The 21,884-nt window shown below is 43.4% G+C and overlaps 1 protein-coding gene across 4 annotated transcripts in view; it reads right to left on the reverse strand.

Moving 5' to 3' along the window:
- IKZF1 (IKAROS family zinc finger 1) overlaps positions 1-21,884 on the reverse strand; it is an 88,402-nt gene that overhangs the window by 57,380 nt on the left and 9,138 nt on the right. For all 4 annotated transcript variants that reach the window (XM_060282181.1, XM_060282180.1, XM_060282179.1 and 1 more), the window contains exon 2: positions 12,470-12,523. In XM_060282181.1, the coding sequence (XP_060138164.1) occupies positions 12,470-12,523 (54 nt within the window). The remainder of the gene's footprint in view (positions 1-12,469; positions 12,524-21,884) is intronic.

A 21,884-nucleotide genomic window follows, 5' to 3' on the forward strand; every position in this document is an offset into this window, starting at 1 on the left:
ACTGTGTATTCATAAGAGATTTGATTCAGATTGTATCTTACTGGCCCAGTGGTTTTTCCTACTTTCTTCAGTTTAAGCTGGAATTTTGCTATAAGAAGCTGATGATCTGAGTTACAGTCAGCTCCAGGTCTTGTTTTTGCTGATTGTATAGAGCTTCTCCATCTTTGGCTGCAGAGAATATAATCAATCTGATTTCGATGCTGCCCATTTGGTGATATCCATGTGTAGAGTCGTCTCTTATGTTGTTGGAAGAGAGTGTTTGTGATGACCAGCTTGTTCTCTTGACAGAACTCTATTAGCCTTTGCCCTGCTTCATTTTGAACTCCAAGGCCAAACTTGCCAGTTGTTCCTTTTATCTCTTGATTCCCTACTTTAGCATTCCAATCCCCTGTAATGAGAAGAACATCCTTCTTTGGTGTCATTTCTAGAAGGTGTTGTAGGTCTTCATAGAATTGGTCAATTTCACTTTCTTCAGCTCCGGTAGTTGGTGCATAAACTTGGATTACTGTGATGTTAAAAGGTCTGCCTTGGATTCGTATCGAGATCATTCTGTCATTTTTGAGATTGCACCCCATTACAGCTTTTGCCACTCTTTTGTTGACTATGAGGGCCACTCCATTTCTACTACAGGATTCTTGCCCACAGTAGTAGATATGATAGTCACCCGAACTGAATTCGCCCATTCCCTTCCATTTTAGTTCACTGATGCCCAGGATGTCGATATTTATTCTTGTCGTCTCATTTTTGACCACATCCAGCTTACCTCCATTCATGGTTCTTACATTCCAGGTTCCTATGCAATATTTTTCTTTACAGCATCGGACTTTCCTTTCGCTTCCAGGCATATCCGCAACTGCGCGTCCTTTCGGCTTTGGCCCAGCCGCTTCATCAGCTCTGAATCTACTTGTACTTGTCCTCCGCTCTTCCTCAGTAGCATGTTGGACGCCTTCCAACCTGAGGGGCTCATCTTCCAGCGTCATAACTTTTATATGCCTGTTGTCTTTGTCCATGGAGTTTTCTTGGCAGGGATACTGGAGTGGCTTGCCAGTTCCTTCTCCAGGTGGATCACGTTTAGTCAAAACTCTCCACTATGACCTGTCCATCTTGGGTGGCCCTGCATGGCATAGCTCATAGCTTCTCTGAGTTATTCAAGCCCCTTCGCCACGACAAGGCATTGATCCATGAAGGGGGAGCCTCCTATTTAAAGCATCGTAACTGCAGTTTCAACTTGCAATTGTCCTGTTGCTTTGATAGGCTTGTTTATTCAATGCTTTAATTTTTTAATGTTTTAAATTTTAATGTTTTAATAAAATTGTTTCACTGTGTGTTTTAATTATGTGTGGCTATATTCTTTGTAATCGGTTTTATACCTGCAAACCACACAAAAGCCATTATGACAGATAATATAAATACAGTGGTATGTAAATACAATGTATATTATTAATAATAGTATTGCATATCTAGTCTCCTTCCATAGCTCAGATGAGAAACTATTTTTTGTGAGATGAGAAAGCAGCATGTTTTTTTGTTTTTGTTTTTTTTAATAAAAAAACATGAGTGGGAAGGGGAAGTCTATGACCTGTTGACCCCTGGTCCACCTGATTCATTCTAGGAAAGTTCAAGAAGCAGCTCTTGAAATGTCCACTTACAGACCTATCCATAGTTGGCATCTCTGAACTCTGCTTGAGCTGCTCTTGTCACATAACGGAGTTTCGTTCTCCACCCAATATGTCTCCCAGCAAAGACCATCTTTTCTAAAAAGTACAGCTCATTCGAAGTAATACATGTGGGCACCTCTTCTCTTGGATGCCAGAGCATGATATTTCATATTTCATGCCTTAACTTCGTCTATGTTGTTATACCCTGATAAGTTCACTCCTGCATGGCAATTTTATAGATATGTAATCATACTAACATTTTGTAGCAAATGACTTTTAAAGTGGAAAGATGGGGAGAAATAGCCATTCTCCATTTAATTTCTAAGAGGCATGCACAGAATATTAACTGGGGCTAGGTATGCAATTGCAAAACAAGAAGCAAATATTGGGTTGAAGTATTAAAACGCCATCAAAAAGTCTGAGGCCCAAATACATTCTTTTGCTGCTCAATAAAGACTTTAACACAAAATAGGTGCTACAATCCACCTCTGTGCATTTAGTTTGTAATGTTTCTTTAAGCACCTTTTCATACAAAACTCGGAGGCAGGATTCCTGGGAGATCCTTTGCCTGTTATTGACAGAGACGCTGAATAACTTATTCCTGTCTTTACAATTTTCCCTTCAACCTATGACAAATCCACAGTCATAACAGAGGAGACTGTTAGCATAACCAAAAGCTAAAGGTTGGTTCCATAATGCAAGCCTATCAATCACACACTACAGGAGGCCTCAATCTAAGCTCAAGTTAGTCATGACTACCAGTTCCATAATATTCAGAAATAAGTTTCCTTACTCCCTGGTTGTAGTTAATTTGCTCCATTGATTTCAGTTACTGAGATGGAAACTCTTTTTTGAGAACTTTCAGCTTGAAATAGGATGGGGGTTCCCTGACAAACTCTCCCTATTTCACCTTTTTACATACTTCAAGTTTCACAGCAGATACCAGTCACCCAGAGGAGCCCTTGTGCTCCTATTTTGTACTCCCCACAAATTGCAGAAATGTCTAATTTTTTCTGCGGGTACCTGCAAATGGGAAGGCAAAAATGGGGGCAAATGCCAGTAGCCCCCCCCCTTTAGTTTCAAGGGGATTTTGTTTGCAACTAACTTTAGTTGAATTAGGGTTGTAATGGATCCTGAGAAGAGAACCTAGGATCTGAAATATGATTTACTTAACACTTTCATTGAGCTTTTGCAGTATTCAAACCACAGCACATATATTATCTTGGTAATCCTTACAAGAAGTCTGTAAGATAAATCAGCATTGCTACCTCTAGATTTAACAAGACATAACATTGAATGATTGAGTTTGATGTTTAAAATAATACTTTAAAATTTGAACTACAGAATGTTTGAATACTGTATAATGTTTGAACTGCTAAGAGGACTTTGGATAGCCAACAAATGTCCTAAATAAATATATATTTGAGATGCTTTTAATTATTTTTAGCTGATATTTTAAATGTGCTAACTCTGTTGGGTTCTTTTACAAAAAACATTTTGCTGTTTTAAACCTTGTATTGAACCGAATCCTATTGTTCGTACTGACTATTGTGAGCCGCCTTGTGGGTGCTAATACTGAAAAGCAAGGTATAAATCTTAAATATAAGTAAATCTTGCAGGCAACGGCTGGAAGCTGAGAGAGAGCAGCCGCTTGCCCTAGGTCTCCTGGGGAGCTCATGGTGGAGGTGACACAGAAGGGAATCCACAAAAACTAGAGGCTCAAATCTTACATCTACTCAGCAGGAAGTAAGTCCTGTTGAACTAGTGGGACTATATTCACTTCCCAGTAGAAACACTGAATATCAGACTGTAGGAGAAGAAAATGAAGAAATGGGTTGGCAACTTGACCTCTAACTGATCTCAAGAGAGGGGCTTGGATGAAGGACCAGCTGGTTGTTTGGATGTGAGTGGAGAATGGATGTGGTCAGGTTTAGAGAAGAAGAAGCAACAGAAATGAGGACCATCAGCAGTCTGCTCAGGAGGCAATACAGTGATGGAATTTCCCAAGGGACTGGCTTGTGAGGTGAAGATAAAGCAGCACTTGACAGACTATGTGGATGTTGGAAGAATAGGCAACTTTCTACACGGAGAAAATTGGCTATTATTATTATTTATTTATTTATTTATACCCCGCCCATCTGGCTGGGTTTCCCCGGCCACTCTGGGCGGCTTCCAACAAATAACAAAATACAGTGGTACCTCTACTTACGAATGTTTCTACTTACAAACAGAGCTCCGTCCGCCATCTTGGATGCGGTTTAGATGGGATTTTTTCTACTTACGAATTTTTAGATAGGGTTGCTTCAACTTACGAATTTTTTCTCCCAATGCATTCCTATGGGATTCGACTTACAATTTTTTTTTTTGACTTACGAATGTGCGTTCGGAACGCATTAAATTCGTAAGTAGAGGCACCACTGTACATTAAAATATCACAGATTAAAAACTTCCCTAAACAGGGCTGCCTTTAGGCATTTTCTAAATGTCAGGTAGTTGTCAGGCACAGAATTGGCTACCCTGGATCTGCACCAAGTGTGGGAATGCCCAGGCCAGGGGTCAGATGCAGCCCACCAAGGCTCACTACCTCCCCAAACTGTACCCCATCCCCAGCCACAAACACTCTCCTCGGGCTGCACCCCTAAACATCAGGCTCCACACCGTCCTTGTGGTTTTGCCTTGCTGGAATAGGGCCTTGCCTCTTGGTCCTTAGATGAAGGAATGTATGTAGATACTAGCCTACTGTAAAAACATAAATTTTGCATTTGCTGCTCCTCCCAGTTTTGTCTCTGGCCACCCCACCAATAGCATGGGGTGCCCAGAAGGTTGACCAGAAAGGATGCAACCCTTGGGTTGGAAAGGGTTCTTCCTCACCCAGAGGCACCATCTTCTGAAGCACACGGAGGGGGGCGTGGTGATGTCCCGACATCCTCTGCGCAACATCGCACCATGTCCTGATATCGCTCTGGGCCTGCCTCCAACAATGGGTGGCCCACCTTGGCCCCCTGGAGCCAGCACCTATGTCCTCGCCCCATTTCTAAACTACCCCAAAAGAAACTAAACAGAAAGAGAGGGGGGGAGGGAGAGATTTCCATGGTGATACAGCACCGCTAGTATTCCTTTTTCAGTGGTTAAAGGCAATCATTAATAATAATAAAACACATGGAGGAATCAAAGGTAAACCATTTGCTGAATAAGTCAGATAATCTCTTCTCTGTGCCTCCTTCGCTGGTGCCATATGCAGTTCTGCTAAATACATGCCAGCACTGCTGTGTCTCCAGTTTTAATGTGGCAATGGTTGGCCTCATAAAATATTGCTTTCAGGAAGGGGATATAAGTGTGAACTCTGAGCTTATCATGCGGGCTGGAGAGTTCCGTTAGGAGCCAGCGATGGCCATATTCCAAGAACTGGGAACAGATGTGCCATTCTTGTCTCATTTACCGTTGCTGGCTTGCTTATCTGCTGCCTTGAGCAAGACTGGATCCAAATCTGCCTAAAGCCAGAGAACAATTCTGTTCTCATAATATTCTCATATGTATTTTTCGCTCCATAAGATGCACCTGACAAAAGGACGCACCTAGTTTTTAGAGGAAGAAAACAAGAAAAAAAAATTTTGCTCTCTTGAATCGTCCTAGGCATAGCAGCCAACTCCTAGAGGCCATGGTGCCTTAGCCCCCCATTAAATATTTAAGGAAGCTTCTTTTGCAAAGGGGGAAAGCTCCATTTTTTTGAGGATCAGCTCAAAGTTGTGCAGCTTTTTTTGCAAATGGGAAAAGCCCTGTTTTTTTTGGGAGGGGGGGCAGCTCACAGTTGTGCATCTTTTTTGCAAAGGGAGAAAGCTTCATTTTTGAGGATCAGCTCAAAGTTGTTGAGCTTACCTTTGCAAAGGGGAAAATCCCGTTTTTATGGAGTTCAACTCACAGTTCTGCAGCTTCTTTAGGAAAGGAAAGGGACCCATTTCTACAGTTTCCAGACAGATAATCTAATCAGCCTGTCACATATCGCTGGGGAAACAAACAGCCTCCCTCTGCAGACAACAATTGAGGCCTGGGCAAGGAGACTGGGCAGGGCCGGGAAGGGAGCTAGCTCCCTTATCTCCCTCCCCAATCTCTTGCAATCAGCTGCTGAGTGGGTTCCTTTCAACACTCTCTTTCCCTCTTGTTAGCCTTTAGCGCTTTCTTTAAAAAAAAAAAAAGATCTGCCTTTCACCCCTAGGCAATCCGGCTCCAGGGACCATGCATTCGCTCCATAAGACGCACAGACATTTCCTCTTACTTTTTGGGAGGAAAAAAGTGTGTCTTATGGAGCGAAAAATACAGTAAGTTTATGCTCTGCCTGCTTGTGTTCCACACTATCTAAAGTGACTGGAGTCACTTCTCTGTTATGTCTTGCAAGCCCATGTATTTGGGAAGCTCGTGTGTGTGTGTGTGTGTGTGTGTGTGTGTGTGTGTACGTGCACGCGTGTGTGCATGTCTACATACAATCTCATATATCAATACTATGTAGGTAGAAACCCCTTGTGTGGATCTTCCCCACCCAGGTATCCTCGCTGGTTCAGGCTCCCCCCATCTGGCTACCCTTCCACCTACCTGCCATCTCCTCAGGTCCCACCAATGCCCAGTGTGCATTTATGATCGAACAACTTTAAGAGCTCTTAAAATCCACATTTATCTGCAAGGCTTTAAAAAACCTATTTTGGTGTGCAAAGGATCCTGCGTTAAGTTGTGGCAAGGGACCAGAATAGTGGATGAATTCCAGGTCCCTCCTAGTCATATGGTTCTGAGTAAGTTGCAGTAAATTAATACCATTCCCAGGTAACAAAATTATGGGTAATATTAATTTGTCTATTCATCTTCCCCCCACCATTAAAATAAAATCAGGATTGATTCATTTCCCCCATCCACACTGAAATATTTTCATTTTGTTAAAGATCATTATCACAAGGACTTTAACTTGTTTTGCAATTTAACATTGAATGTATCAAAGAGCACACATTGTCCTGGTGTCCTGAAAACACCCCATCACCCCTGTCTGCCTCGCCTCCCGCAAGCTCCGGAAAGGTACCGCCTTCCGTCTCTTCTGAAGGTCCTCCTTACGGGCTTCCCGTGTCCTTCACCTTTCATCCACTGTGAGAACAGAGGGCTGGACGAGATGGGCCGATCTTCTTCAGTTCTTATCACTGTCCCTAAAGCAAACTTGAACGGAAACTGTACGGGCCTTGTACATTTAAAGCATACTCCCCCCTCCCCCAAATACTGGGAACTATAGTTTACCACCTTCCAGCACCCTTAAACTACAGTACTTGGAGTGAGTGTGCTTTAAACGTTTGACTTGTGAGCAGCCCAGAAATGGTAGGTTTCATTTTCCCCAAGGCCTCTATGCTGCTGAAGATAAAGCAGAAACACCACCCAAAAAGGTCCCATGTGAGGAGAGATTCCTTTCAAGTTGAAGCTGCAGGGACTGAGAAACTATGGCCATGGGATGGGGAACTGCAAGCGGAGGACTACATGCGGGGCGGTGAAATTAACTGGGGGACCCATCCTCAAATTAAGGAAGAGGCATTTCCCTCTTCCCTGACCCGTTTCCCCTTGGGGTTACATCCACCTGGAAGGGATCTCATTTCCTCTTGGCTGAGGATACATTCAATGTAAGTTGTAGCAGCCCTGATGTTACTTTTCTATAGGTTTGTGAAATCTGCATTTATCTTAGCAAACATGTTTCTACAGAGATAATGGGAAAGGAGGATCTGTAGGAAAGCAGGAGGTGTGCTTAACTCCTTCCCCCTTCAAACACCCCACCCTCACATCCCAATCCTGCGTTTCCTTCGTAATGTCCAGCTGCGCCCGGGCAAAGCACAGCAACCAAGTGTTTTAGGTCTTGCGTAAAAGTGGCACGCACCTGCTGTGAGCTACTTGAAAAGAGGATATGGGTAGCACAAACTCAGTTGAAAGGTTAACTGATCCTCCCCACCCACAATTACCCTCCCATTTGGTAACCGGGAATTTTTTCTCGCATCTCCTCTAGCTGGATCGAGCCTTTGGCAACCCTGGCTATTCCCTTCAGCTCTAGTTTATACAAGAGTCTGCACTGCCAGAAAAGTGTGCTATTCAAAGTGTTAAAATTCGCCAGAGTCGTATAGCAGCAGAACATAATTTTGCAGTAAAGCATCTTTCTTTCTATTTGTTCTGTTGAAAATAAAACCAGCTTGGCAAAAATGCTGGTGGTAATGTCACAAATAGTGTAAAGGGCTTGTTTGCTTCTTTATTTTTTAAGAGAACTCCCTGACTTCCCTGCAAAAATAACCTCAGTAACATAACCAATCCATTCAACTCTTCCTTTCAAGAACAAGGCAGGCCATGAAGACGACGAAGCAGCCACAAGTTTGCCTTGGGACTCAGAGCATAACGTAGAGGGCACTAGACGGAACAACTTGTTGAGATCAGACCAAACGTCCCTTAGCGTTTCCACCAGCAGACAGGTAGGTCCCTCTGGACAGCCCATAAGCAGAGGCCATTTCGGCTGCGAGTCCAAGAAGACCTCCTCCCTGCTTGACAGGCCTTTTTCCACCTGCCCGGGACGATGGAGCCCAGACTGACTCCAGCTGCAAAAGCTGAGGCTGTTTTTGTTCAGAGGGTTTTGTTGGTGTTTTTCTTGCTGCCATTGATATTTTTTTGGTATCTTTATTTTTATTTCATTTTACTATGATTCATGTGGCAACTGTGCAATTAGCCCATGTAGTTTTGAAGTGTTTTATTGTTTGTGACTACTTTGGTTATGTTTTAATTACGTATATCTTTCCATGTTGCAAGCTGCCTCGAGCATGGAAAGGCGGCAAACAAACATGACGAGGAGGATGTCTGAAGTACTGCTGTTTTTGTCTCCCCCGCCTCCAGCATAGGATATCTAGAGAAATATGGCCTATGCTTATAGAGATTTCATTTCATGATATTGGCTATCAGATTTGCCCTTCTGGAAAAGTGTATACAGCCTGAATGTGCTGCTACTGCTATCATTGTTTTGTCTTTATGGCGATGCGAGCTACACAGAGGCTCACTGTTAAGGAGTTAAGGCAGTTCTGGAGGAATAACTACTTACTTGATTTTAGACTCAGCCCTGCAGTGGATGCCTGCTGAGATGAGAAAACCCTTCCTTCCTCAACATCCAGCCTGCTGAAGCCTTGCACAGCCTAACTCACCTGCCACCCTAATCCTCACCCCCCCCCCCAGCCTCTCATGCAGGTGTCTCTACAGGAAACCACAGACAAGAGGAAATGCTCCAAAAATGGTACCGGTACCTCATCACCTCTTCAGGCTGGTTTGAAGAGGATTCACCCAGGCATATCTCTTCAGGCTAGCAAAAAGATCACTTTAAATCCCCCTCCTGTCCATACGAAACTGTGCATTTTGATAGTGCTGCACTGCGTGACTCAAAGCAAACACAGCTCACAAGCCGTGCATTTTGAGGCTCGCCTGTGAGGCTCACAACCCCCCAGTTTTAGCAGCCCTTGGAAGTGGCGGGGGGAACAAGAGGTTGATCAATGGTTTCCCCCCCCCCCATATATTGATAAGCTGCATTTGGTATGGTAGTAACAAATGCTGTAGACCCCAATGAGAAACGCCACCCAGGGGGTGGAACTGGGTCTTGTATTGAAATACTTTATTGTCACTTGTACAACTTGATACACACACACCAAACCCAAAAGTCAATTGCCCTGTTGTTATCTTTTCATTCAGCAGCCTAACAGCCCACGGATAGAAGCTGTTCTTTACCCCGTTGGTGCGACTAATCATGCTTCTATATCTTCTGCCCGAGGGCAGGAGATTAAGAAAGTGATGGCCAGGGTGTGAATCACCCCTGAGAATTTTCCTCACTCTCCTGAGGCAACGTTCTTCCGGGATGTCATCCAGCGGATTCATGGGACAGCCCATAATATCTTGTGCTGTATTCACCACCCTCTGTAGGCATTTCCTATCCGTTGATGTCAAACCAGCGTACCACACCGTGATGCAGTATGAAAGGACACTTCCTATTGTGGACCAATAGAATGAGATCATCAAATGTTGTAGGCAGAAAGTTAACAATGACAGTGTAGATATATGTTGGTGTGTGTGCCCATCTATATTCAGAGGGAGGAAAATACTGGATTATTTTATGTGCCTATCTCCTAATCAGTGCTTTTTTTTCTGGGGGGACACAGGGGGACTCATACCCCTGAACATTTTGTGAATCTTTGCACTTTTGTCCGTTTACTGTATTTATTTCCCCCAATTTGAACTATAAAATGGTGGTTTTCTTGAGTCAAAATGAAAGTACCCCTAAACATTTTTATATGACTCCCCTACTTCTTTCACAAAGCTGCCATAATTATAAATGTTTCTATATGCCCTGAAGAGTGTCACACAGGGATATCCTCTGGGAAACCCCTTAGATCTGCTGGCATTTCCAAGATATGATTACGAGGCCTTGACCCTGGCAACGGAACTTGGAGAAGAGGCATCTCCTAAAATGGTCTGCTTCCTGCTGTAGCCCCAATTGAAATCTCTCCAAATCTTTTTTTCATAGTCACCAAAACCATATATGGTAGGTGGATCAGGAAGCTTTCAAGTCTCAGCAGCTTACTTGAGGCCTAAAGTATTGGTAGGTCTGCAACCTTCACAGCATATTCCATCTCATCACACCAAAAAAGAACCCACAGAGAGCTCTCTCCTCACAACTCCTTCACCTTGTAACTGACAGGCTTCTTGCTGCCCAGGATAAAAGGTGGTTTGCATAAACATTGCAGGAGCAGCTTCGGGGAAAGAGGAAACCCTGATTCCATACATGAAACTGTGGAATGAAATCTACACAGTACATCTCAGATTTTTATCCTAAAAATGAAATCACAGGAGCTTCAGAGGAACACTAGCAATTTGGCAAGTAAGGTACACTGAAAATGAATAATTCCACCCCAATTTATTTTTGCTAGGGTCCACAGTGCTAGGATCTGCAAATATATTACACTGATCAAAATATAAATGTGCCTCACAGATGGCGACACCAGTTCAGCAACGAAGATGCAAGAAGCAGGCTACCATATGCACAGGTTAGGCAAAAATGAATGTAGCTGTATGTCTCCAAGGCACATGGTGAAGTTCATTTAAACCCATGAGAAATGACTGGAAAAGTCCTTCAATGCATACTGGTACAGTATGCAGATCTCTCTCCAGAGTCACCAATTGCTCACTATGAGAGTTGAACTAAGATGCTAATGTAAGAAGAAGAGCCTGCTGGATCAGGCCAAGGGGCCATCTAGTCTAATCCTCTTTTATAGCCATCCAAGTTGGTGGCCATCCTGGGAGGGAGTTCCATAGTTCAGCTATGCACAGGGTGAATCATTTCTTTTCTCTTCCAATATTCAGCTTCGCTGGCTCTCTGTGAGTGTTCTCTCCCTCCACTTTCTCCATGCCATGCATCATTTTATAAATTTCTATCATGTCACTTCTTACCCTTTCTTTAAACCAAAAAGGCCCCAATGATGCAACCTTTCCTTGAAGTTGCTCCACCCCCTTGATCATTTTGGCTGTCCTTTCCTGAACCTTTTCCAACAATACAATAACCCTTTTGAGGTGAGGCGACCAGAACTGCACACAGTTTTCCAAATGCAGTTGTACAATATATAACAGTATTTTGATATTCACAGTTTTGTTTTCCTTTCCTATTGATCCCTAGCGTGGACTTTTGCCTTTTTCAGAGCTGCTGCTGCTCCACTACCAACATCTTCACTGAGCCATCCCCTACAACCCCAAAGTCTCATTCCTCATCAGTCACCCACAGTTCAGACCTGCGCCCCCCCCCCTGTGTGTATACTGGTAAGTGAAATTAAGGGTGGTTTGTTTAAATTTTGGCCTCAACATGTATCACTTTACACATACATTGAATTGCATTTGCCATTTTACTGCCAATTCATTCAGTTTGGAGAGGTTCTTTTGGAGCTGTCCACAATCTCTCTTTGTTTTGACAACCATGAACAATGTAGTCGCATCAGTACACTTGGACACCTCACGGCTCCCTCCTAACTCTAGATCATTTATGAACAAGTTATGCAGCACAGCTCCCCGCGCCGATCCTTGGGGAATTTCACTTTGTGCATCCCTCCATTTATTCCTAGGCTCTGCTTCCTGCTACTTAACAAATCCCTGATCCATATGAGGACCTCTCTTCTTATTCCATGTCTGACAATCTTACTCGGGGATCAAAAGCTTTCTAAAACTTCAAGTACACCACGTCAGATTTACATTCTGCAAGTGACTGACCGGAGAGTGAATATGATGTAGGGGTCAGAGTGTCAGACTCGGACCTAGCAGACCAAGGTTCAAATTCCCGCTCACATCATGAAACCCACCTTGCACCAATCACTGATTCTCAGCCTAGCATACCTCACAGATTTGTCATGAGGATAAAATGGGGAAGGGGAAAACCTTATAAGCTGCTACCATGAGCTCTTTGGAGGAAAGTTGGGATCAAATCAAATATGGTAAATTTGGGATCATCAAATAAATAAATGAATGAATGACTAAGATAAGGACTAAGATATGCCCCCCTTTGACTCCTTTATCTTTAAGTTACTAAAAAAAGAAACCCATGCACTACTGGGCTTGATATGAAGTGATAACCATTAATTATATCCTGATTTCCACTCTGGCAATGCAAAAGATCCAAAGCAATTACACTGACAATAATAACATTGTGTTTTGGTAGAGAACTAAATGGATTTCAGGTTGGAAGCAGGGTGTGTGTGTCCTCCTTTCTAAGTCATATTTTTTGGTGATCTCACCTGAAACTTGGGACATATCTTGAGCCTCATCTGTTTCCATTTTCCTCAAGTTATCTGAAGGAAAGAGAAAAATAAAAGCCTTAAGTTTAATGCGAAATGCAAAATCACAGGAGAGAAAGTGGGGGGGGCAGAGAGAGATGGAGGGGGGAATCTTTGCTATTTAACTATGAGATTATCTAGCAGGGCTAATGTATTTTTCTCTCTCTTTCTTTCCCATCCTGCATACTTGTGGAGGTATCAGGCTGGCACAGACCTTGATCCTTTTAAAAAGAGCATTACAAAGATTTATAAAAATATCATTACAAGCACAGGAGGACCAAATTTGTTATTTATTGTTAATTTCCTACTGCATAATAACCCAAAATGCAAACTGACTGCAACAAAATTAAGCAGAAAATTAAATGGCCCTGGGTCATTGTAGGCAAAGAATTCATTCTCTTGGCTGATCCATAGTTATGTTCTTTCTAATTTACTGAGCATGCATCGATGAACCTTGAGTCAGCTTGGTGACACGCGTACAATCAGCAATCAAAAAACGAAGCAATTTGCTGAAGAATGTCTCATTTACCTAGGCAGGCCTGCATAGCGAGCAGCAACCGCCGCTACTGCCATCAATAATGAATACACCTCCAGCCACGGCAGATGGGCAAAGAAGAAGCAGCCGCTTCAGTCGTGGGCCCTCTCTCGCCCAGGAGTCCTTCGCTTCGAACCACACCGGCTTCCTTCTACATGGGGAGAGGAGGCACTCCCCAAAATAGCAAACCGAGCCCTGGAGAGAAAGGGAACCCAGATCTTCCTGTTTTGCTGACAGATGGCTCGGCTCCACAGATTTGTAACAAATACTGGGAAGCCACTTGCCCTTCTGTCGCAACACATAATGTTCCAAAGAATAAAGTTGCAAAGTGACCACAGACACCAGGGAGAAGCATGCCCAGAGTTAGTGGGGTGGAAATGGAAGCCAAAAGTCTCTGCTTGGAGCACAAGGCTATGAGCCTGAAGAGGTCTCAAGGGCCTGGAGTGGACATCTGGTGCCTCTCTGGATAACAAATGCTTTGCGGAGGCAGCTACTCTCAACACATCCCAGCAACGCACTCCCTCCGTGCAAGCGAGTCGCCGGAAAGCAGTTCAGGGCAGCTTCTGTAACCTGGAGGCCTTGGGCTTTTCCCTTTCTTTATGCTCCTGGCTTTATGCCTCCAGTAGCCAAACATCCTGGAAACTTCACAAAGGAACAGGAGATGGAGACTGGGGAGAATTTAACTCCAGCCAGCTTAACAAACAGTTCCCAGGGAAGGAATTTTTGTTTCTGGAAATAATCAGCCTGGCAAGATGCACCAGAGCAGTCCCACCAAGCTGAACACAGCCAGGTAGGACATGACAGCAGAGGCTCCTCCACAAATCTCCTGCATTTGACACCTTCCTTGGACTGCAAAAAGCAGGCTTCCTCAACCTCGGCCCTCCAGATGTTTTGAGAGTACAATTCCCATCATCCCTGACCACTGGTACTAGGGATCATGGGAGTTGTAGGCCAAAAACAACTAGCAAAAAGGGAGCCTAGCAAAAAGTAAAGGGTTGGCAAGCCAAAAGGGCTGAGCTGGGTCACAAGCTATGCAGACCCAGCCTAGAAAGCCATATCAATACAGTTTGCAGGGGAAATCACTCTCTTGACCTGAACTCAGAGGTCTTAAAGGTAAAGGCAAAGGACCCTTGACAGTTAAGTCCAGTCGCAGACGACTCTAAGGTTACGGCACTCATCTTGCTTTACAGGCCGAGGGAGCCGGCATTTGTCTGCAGTTTTTCCAGGTCATGTGGCCAGCATGACTAAGCCGCTTCTGGTGCAACAGAACACCAAAACCAGAGCAGCACATAGAAACACCGTTTACTTTCCCGCCAGAGTGGTACCTATTTATCTACTTGCACTTTTACGTGCTTTCTAACTACTAGGTTGGCAGGAGATGGGACCGAGCAATGGGAACTCACCCTGTCGCAGGGATTCGAACCGCCGACCTTCTGATCGGCAAGCCCAAGAGGCTCAGTGGTTTAGACCACAGCGCCAGAGGTGTCTTAGGAGGCTAAAATGTGGTTCTTGAAGGAGAGGTTATACTTTCTTAGGTTCCATGATCACTGCAGATGGTGACAGCAGTCATGAAATTAAAAGACGCCTGCTTCTTGGGAGAAAAGCAATGACAAACGTAGACAGCATCTTAAAAAGCAGAAACATCACCTGGCCGGCAAAGGTCCGTATAGTTAAAGCTATGGTTTTCCCAGTAGTGATGTATGGAAATGAGAGCTGGACCATAAAGAAGGCTGATCGCCGAAGAATTGATGCTTTTGAATTATGGTGCTGGAGGAGACTCTTGAGAGTCCCATGGACTGCAAGAAGATCAAACCTATCCATTCTTAAGGAAATCAGCCCTGAGTGCTCACTGGAAGGACAGATCCTGAAGCTGAGGCTCCAATACTTTGGCCACCTCATGAGAAGAGAAGACTCCTTGGAAAAGACCCTGATGTTGGGAAAGATTGAGTGCACAAGGAGAAGGGGACGACAGAGGATGAGATGGTTGGACAGTGTTCTCGAAGCTACCAACATTAGTCTGACCAAACTGCGGGAGGCAGTGGAAGACAGGAGTGCCTGGCGTGCTCTGGTCCATGGGGTCTCAAAGAGTTGGACACGACTAAACGACTAAACAGCAATGCTTTAAATAATTTTTTTCTATTTCCTTGATTCTATCGTTTTATCTTTTTACAATCAAGCGGCATATAAATTTTCTGAAATAAATAAATAATAAGTAAAATGTGCCCGTTAGCCATTTTGTTTCATTTTGGGGTTGCCAGATTTCAGCAATTTAACCTGACGTTCCAGGGTGCACACAAATTAAATGGAAAAAAACATGCTTCTGCATGTTGGCTGCCCAGCCCAGCCTCGGGAACCCCCTTCCTGACGGGGGCTGAAATGCTCCACATGCAGCTTGGCTGAGATCGAAAGGGTTGTTGTGCCATTTCCATCCCGGGCCCTGGGCTGTGAGGAGCTTTGCTTCCCAGGAAGAGGAGGCAGTGAGTGTCAGCAGCCTTGAGGACAGCAGCGAGAAGGAAAGGAAAAAGAGTGCCCAACAGTCACCTGCTCAAGGTAGACGTGGTGCTTCATAAGAATGGCAGAGGGACAGCAAAAGACTTTATCGTGCTGTTTGACCGGGGAACGGACTCCCTCGGGAGGCGGGGGACTCTTCTTCCGTGGAGGTTTTTAAGCAGAGGCTGGATGGCCATCTGCAGGATCAGGCCAATGGCCCATCCAGTCCAGCATCCTGTTCTCACAGTCTCCCACCCAGGGCCTGTGGGAAACCAGAGAGCAGAACAGGACCCCTCCTGAGGTTTCCAGCGACTGGTGTGGAGAAGCCTTGCTGTCTGCAAGCGCCGCATGGGTGGGCAGCCCGTGGCACAAGCTATGCAACAGGTGTGGTCTCCTTCACTCCCAAAATTTGTGCATTTAGGGCGAAGTTTTGATGCCAGACCCTCAGAATGCTCAGCTTCTATTACCCGGGTCCCTGAGGAGGACATTCGGCTGAATGCACACAGAATTTCCCTTCAGATCTTTGCACTGAATGCACAAAGGTCAGGAATGGGGGGGGGGTTGCCTGGGCAGGTGCCCCTACAGAGTTTAGTGCACTTTGAGCTCATGTAGGCACTATCAGGGTCCAAGCCTTCTTCTTGGAGGAGCCAGAATCATAGGCAGGTGACTTTCTGGTTGGCTTTTGCTCTCAGCTTTGAGCTGTCACTCTGCTCCACTCATCAGGCTCTGCCATGAGGAATACGCAGACATGACTTCCTAATTTTCCACAAGATTTATAAACAAGAAAAAAAAACACCCTCTAAACAGTTAACGGTATGTAAAATGGTATGAAATATTCATTAAAAAAAACCGGTAAAATCTACAGACTTTAAAAACAAGGAGACATAATGAAGTTGTCAAAATATAGATAAAATGGACAGAGTTGGTTCTTAAATAATCATGTCTGCATATGCTGGCCTAAGGAGGAGTACCCACAGTAAAAGGCTCAATCCTTGCATGTGGAGCAAACTTGATATGCCATGGGTAAACCTGCCAGTTCCATAGACCAAAGTGGTTGGGTGATTTTAGGGCTAAGTGTAAGGCTGCTGGCTATCCTGCTATTACGGGAAACAGCTTCTGTAGCTCTAATTTCTACAATGTCTTCCTGCCCCATCACCGTTTTCATTCTCTTCCAAGTAATTGATAAAAACTCTAATCACACAGTTGTTTGACAAATGTAACCAAGCTTGATTTGTGCTCCAAAATTTGCACCAACATCTCCATGCAAGTTATTCCAGGCTAGCAATCAGTGGGGAATAAACTGTATTTGGTGGGGAAAGTACATTCTGCTCAGGGCCAAGTCCCATTTTTAAAAGTCCTGTTGATTTCCATGGGGCAAGTGCTTTCTATTTGAAATCACGGGACTTAAAAATATCTAAAATACCATATACCGTATTCAAAGCTCTGATGGCTGCAAAGTGTATTCTACTATGAGTCGCTATATGATACATCCAAAACATTAAAATAGCATATCTTGGATTAAAAGGTAAAGGTAAAGGGACCCCTGACCATTAGGTCCAGTCGTGACCGACTCTGGGGTTGCGCGCTCATCTCGCATGATTGGTCGAGGGAGCCGGCGTATAGCTTCCAGGTCATGTGGCCAGCATGACAAAGCCGCTTCTGGCGAACCAGAGCAGCACACGGAAACACCGTTTACCTTCCCGCTGTAGCGGTTCCTATTTATCTACTTGCATTTTGACGTGCTTTCGAACTGCTAGGTTGGCAGGAGCTGGGACCGAGCAACGGGAACTCACCCCGTCACAGGGATTCGAACTGCTGACCTTCTGATCAGCAAGCCCTAGGCTCAGTGGTTTAACCACAGCGCCACCTGGGTCCCTATATCTTGGATTATCTGAAGTCAATTCCCCAGTGCATGAAAAAGACAATGTGTTTGATATGAATGGCAGAGTGACAGCAGAATAATTTATTGTGCTATTTGACAGTGGAACAGACTCCCTCGGGAGGCGGAGAACTCTCCTTCCTTGGAGGTTTTTAAGCAGAGGTTTGATGGTCATCTGTCTTGGATTCTTTAGCTGAGATTCCTGCACTGCAGGGGGTTGGACTAGATGGTCCTTGGGGTCCCTTCCAACTCTACCATTCTAGGACTCTATGAATAAATCCCTAGGCTCTGATGGTTTTACTACTCAGTGCTCCCCCCTCCAAGGTTTCTTTATGGATTTTTTATTACAAGTATCACAGGTATGTAATAGTGCTGATACAAAAATTTAGGCACATCCAATGGTTATAACATGTCGAAAAACCATATGCCTGAAATCGGCAGCAACTTTCCTCCTGCCCCACCTCTTCCCCAGGACCCTTGGGGCACACAGGGGAGAGAAAGGTTACATGCTGTGCTTTAGGTGCGCCCCCTCCAGAAAGGGAGTTAGATCTTTCACTGCCCTGTGATCTTCGGATGAAGGGCAGAATAATAACAACAACAGCAACAGCAACAATCGTTCTAGTAGAAACATATCTTGTTACAAAGTAAGACTACAAGCTATTTATGATGGATTTGCTAACAGACTGAAATGGGTGTCCATCCAGACAAGACTGGCTTTCTCCCAGCCCACCAAATAGCTGGACATTATTAGGAATTCAGTAAGTAAAGTAAACTTCTGCAAAGTTAATGATCACACCCCCATTGCGGTCTTTGTGCTTGGTATTTTATGAAGCCTTAGACTACACATAGGGTTCATATTTGATTAAAATAGTGAAGAAGGTGGACTCTGGAGCAAAATACACTCGTGCATTATGTGTTGAGGGGAAATCTATGGCTATGGTAAAAATCAGGATGAACAATCTGGATTCAAAATCAATCCATCTCTAAACCATACAACAAACCTTTCCATGAAAGTTGGGGAACATTTAAAGAGTGGCGAGGCGGTGGGGATGATTCATATAGACAAAAGTTAAGTAGTGTTGTTCTTTCAATGGGAAAGATTTAAGCATTTTGTGCCTAAGAAATTTGCAACATATTGCTTGAATTTGAACAACAGGTGGACTGCTAAACCTGCACGCCCCAAGTCTGTGTTTAAACTGCCTCACTTTATTCAGTGGGATTTACTGCAAGTAACTGTGCTTAGCTGTGCAGTCTGAGGCTGCAATCCTAGGCCAGCTTCATTGGGACTGAAGAGGCTCTTTGGGGGGGGGCTTTGTGGCGGGGGAGAGGGGGGAGGATAAACTCAATCCTAAAAATAAATAAAAATAAATAAAAATAAATAAATAAATAAATAAATAAATAAAAATAAAATCATCGGCTACCCACCTTCATGGGACCCGCTCGTGGCAGGAGGGGGCTTGTGGAGGGAGGGATAGAAGTAGGTGGAACTAAGTTATGTTATGTATATCTTCTTTCTCTGTTGTTTTTTGTTGTTTATGAAAATCCAATAAAAATATTTTTTAAAAAATGAAGAGGCTCTTCCAAGCAAACTTGCACAGATTGTACTGCTTGACAACCCTTTCTGTGCCACAGTAATACCAGCAAAATGTAGGGCAACACTTTGATTTAAAATGATTCAAATGAGAAATAGATTACAGTATTTAAACCTTAAATGAATGATAATATTTTTTGTTTGTTTTCCTGCCTTTCCTGCCTTCCTGCTTGGCAGGGGGTTGGACTGAATGGCCCTTGTGGTCTCTTCCAACTCTATGATTCTATGATTCTATGATTCTTTGGCTTTGCCTCCAAGAAAAATGAACAGACATGGACAATGTCTGGCTGCTCTGGCCCCTGGTGACTGAATCCTTTAAGCCTCTACCAAGCCGAACGCTGCCTACCATCAATGTATGTTTGACTACCAGGTCATGCTAATGCCATCTCTCACGGAAAGGTAACCTAACAAACTATCTGTAAGAAAAATGTCGAAGTTAATTAGAGAGAGAGGAAAAAAAAACTTGCACCTAAATCTCCCCTCTAACCAGGAATGTAAATTTACCTAACATCCTGGTTTTCATTTGCCTTATTTTCCTGAGTGATCTTTAATTTCCTTTTATTAGACTGTTATGAAACAGTCAAGGCTAGCAGGTACTATGTGTGCCCTCTCATCTGGTTGCCCCATCTCAAAAAAGAGCATCACAGACCTAGCAAGGGGCAACCAAAATGATCAACACTGATCACCCAAAGAAACTAAACAAAAAGTTCAGCGTGGATAAAAGGAAGGCATCGCACAAGAAGCATGTGGAATTAATTCACTGTCAGGAGATGGGGGAGTGGTCAATAGCTTGAATGGCTTTTAAGGAGAATTAGACACTTTTTAAAATTGGGAACTAGGTCTATCAGTGGCAATTAGCTATCCTTGAGAAATAGAACTTCCACCTTCAGAGGCAGTAAACTTTGAATATCACATGCTAGGACCAAACTCAGAGCTGCAGATTTCTCCAGAACCTAGGCCTGGTTGCTGCTTGAAGCAGAATGGTGGACCATGGCCTGATCCAACAGCACTTTTTCAACTCTTACATAAAAAAACGCACACATAGTTTTCCTTGAACTGAAAATGTAGTTTATTCTAGATGAACGTATTGGATATCCTTGTCCAAAATTGCAAACAGGCTTTAATTAAAAGTGTTCAATATCTCCACTACCAGCTCATAATTAACTTTATTATGGGGATTTAATAAAGTAGACCTCTCAATTCCCATGTAAGAATCTACTTTAGAACCATTTTAATTCTATTTTTAATTTCCTCTCCAGCAGACCACAAATAATAACTAAGGAAAAGGTCCGTTTCTAGAACAAAACCTGCAAAACAAAAAGGCTTTCTCTCATTTCCATTAAGCTTGTTCCCCACCCCCCCAGGACTATCAAGATGTGTAAGAAACAAAGTTAATTTGTTAAGATCAATTCATTTCCTCCTTTTCTCTGTTGGCACATCTATATGTAACTTTTCTATAGAAAAACAATGTTTAGTCATTGTTTCTACCATAGCTACTTATAGGAATTCGCTGTTGGTTACATGTATTCCACACTAGGTGAGTGAGGGTGGCCCCTTTCCCTTTGCACACACAGCCTGGCAAACAACATGCAACTAAAGCCACAATCCTCTACATATCACCAAAGGTACTTCCAAGCAAACCATGCAGGAATAGGCCACAAACCTGAAGCATTTATATGCCTGGTGTTTGTTTGGTTTTTTTTAAAAAAAAACAACAACAACAAATTACTAAAATAAAAAAAGAAATTAATTGTGAACACACACAAATTATTTACAGAAAATGCAATATAATTATATTTTTTTGTAGTCATCCGTTATCACAGCACTTCGATTCCAGCAAGAATAACTAATAGATTGTTTATTAAGAACACTTCCTTCTTGTCAGGCCAATTTATATCAATATATGTGATAACAGAAGGTAACTATTCTCTTCGTAATAATTTTAAGCCCTTCCTTGTTTTCACTTCTCTGTATTTGAAATTCTGTAAAGGGGATGGGAAAGCTTCCATTTTTAAAGCAAATGCTACAAAAATACCTAAGAGTCAGAGGTACAGACCTTGCGGCAAGTCAGGCACAAGAAACCCCACTGAAATGAATGGGCCCAAATCTGCATGGGATTGCAGCCCTGAGACTGCCCTGGGATTGCAGAGGTCAGCAATGTATATCATTATGGACATATTCCACCTCATTTTTACCCAAGTGCTAAAGGCAGTATCATACAAAACCAGCTGACCAGAAGCAAGAGAGGACAGGACAGGGATCTTGGCATCTTGAACAGCTGGAGGTGGGGTTTTGCCAGAGGCTGCCTTTCTCTTCCCTGTGTGACAAGATGTATTGGCCAAAATCCTCTTTTCAGTAACATAAATTGGTACAGGGTCTCTGTGCTGCTTTCCATTTGGTCACCTTGTACAAAACCTACATATGCCTTGATCAGGAAAAGCAAAATACTAAGCGATATGGCGGGCATCCCTACTAAGTCATACTCAGTTAAGCCTTTATTTCAGTAGCTCTGCTCTGAGGATGACTACCATTGGCCAATACAGTACTCCCTATTTATTGAACTTGCCAATACAAAATAAAAGGAGAATAGGCTCCAGCATGCTCAAAGACACAAAATAGGAATATTTGGCTCACAAATGGATAGGGTGGTGTGGAATGGGAAGAAGACACTCAATAGTTTACAGAACTTGTATAGTTACAGGTAGGTAGCTATGTTGGTCTGACGTAGTCGAAACAAAATTAAAAAATTCCTTCCAGCAGCACCTTAGAGACCAACTAAGTTTTTCATTGGTATGAGCTTTTGTGTGCATGCACTTGTATAATAACTTGTATAATACTCAAGACTTAAAGAATAAAATACTGAGATGAGGACAAGAGTCTT

Source organism: Zootoca vivipara, chromosome 13 (genome assembly GCF_963506605.1).
Source record: "Zootoca vivipara chromosome 13, rZooViv1.1, whole genome shotgun sequence".
Lineage (NCBI taxonomy): Eukaryota > Metazoa > Chordata > Lepidosauria > Squamata > Lacertidae > Zootoca > Zootoca vivipara.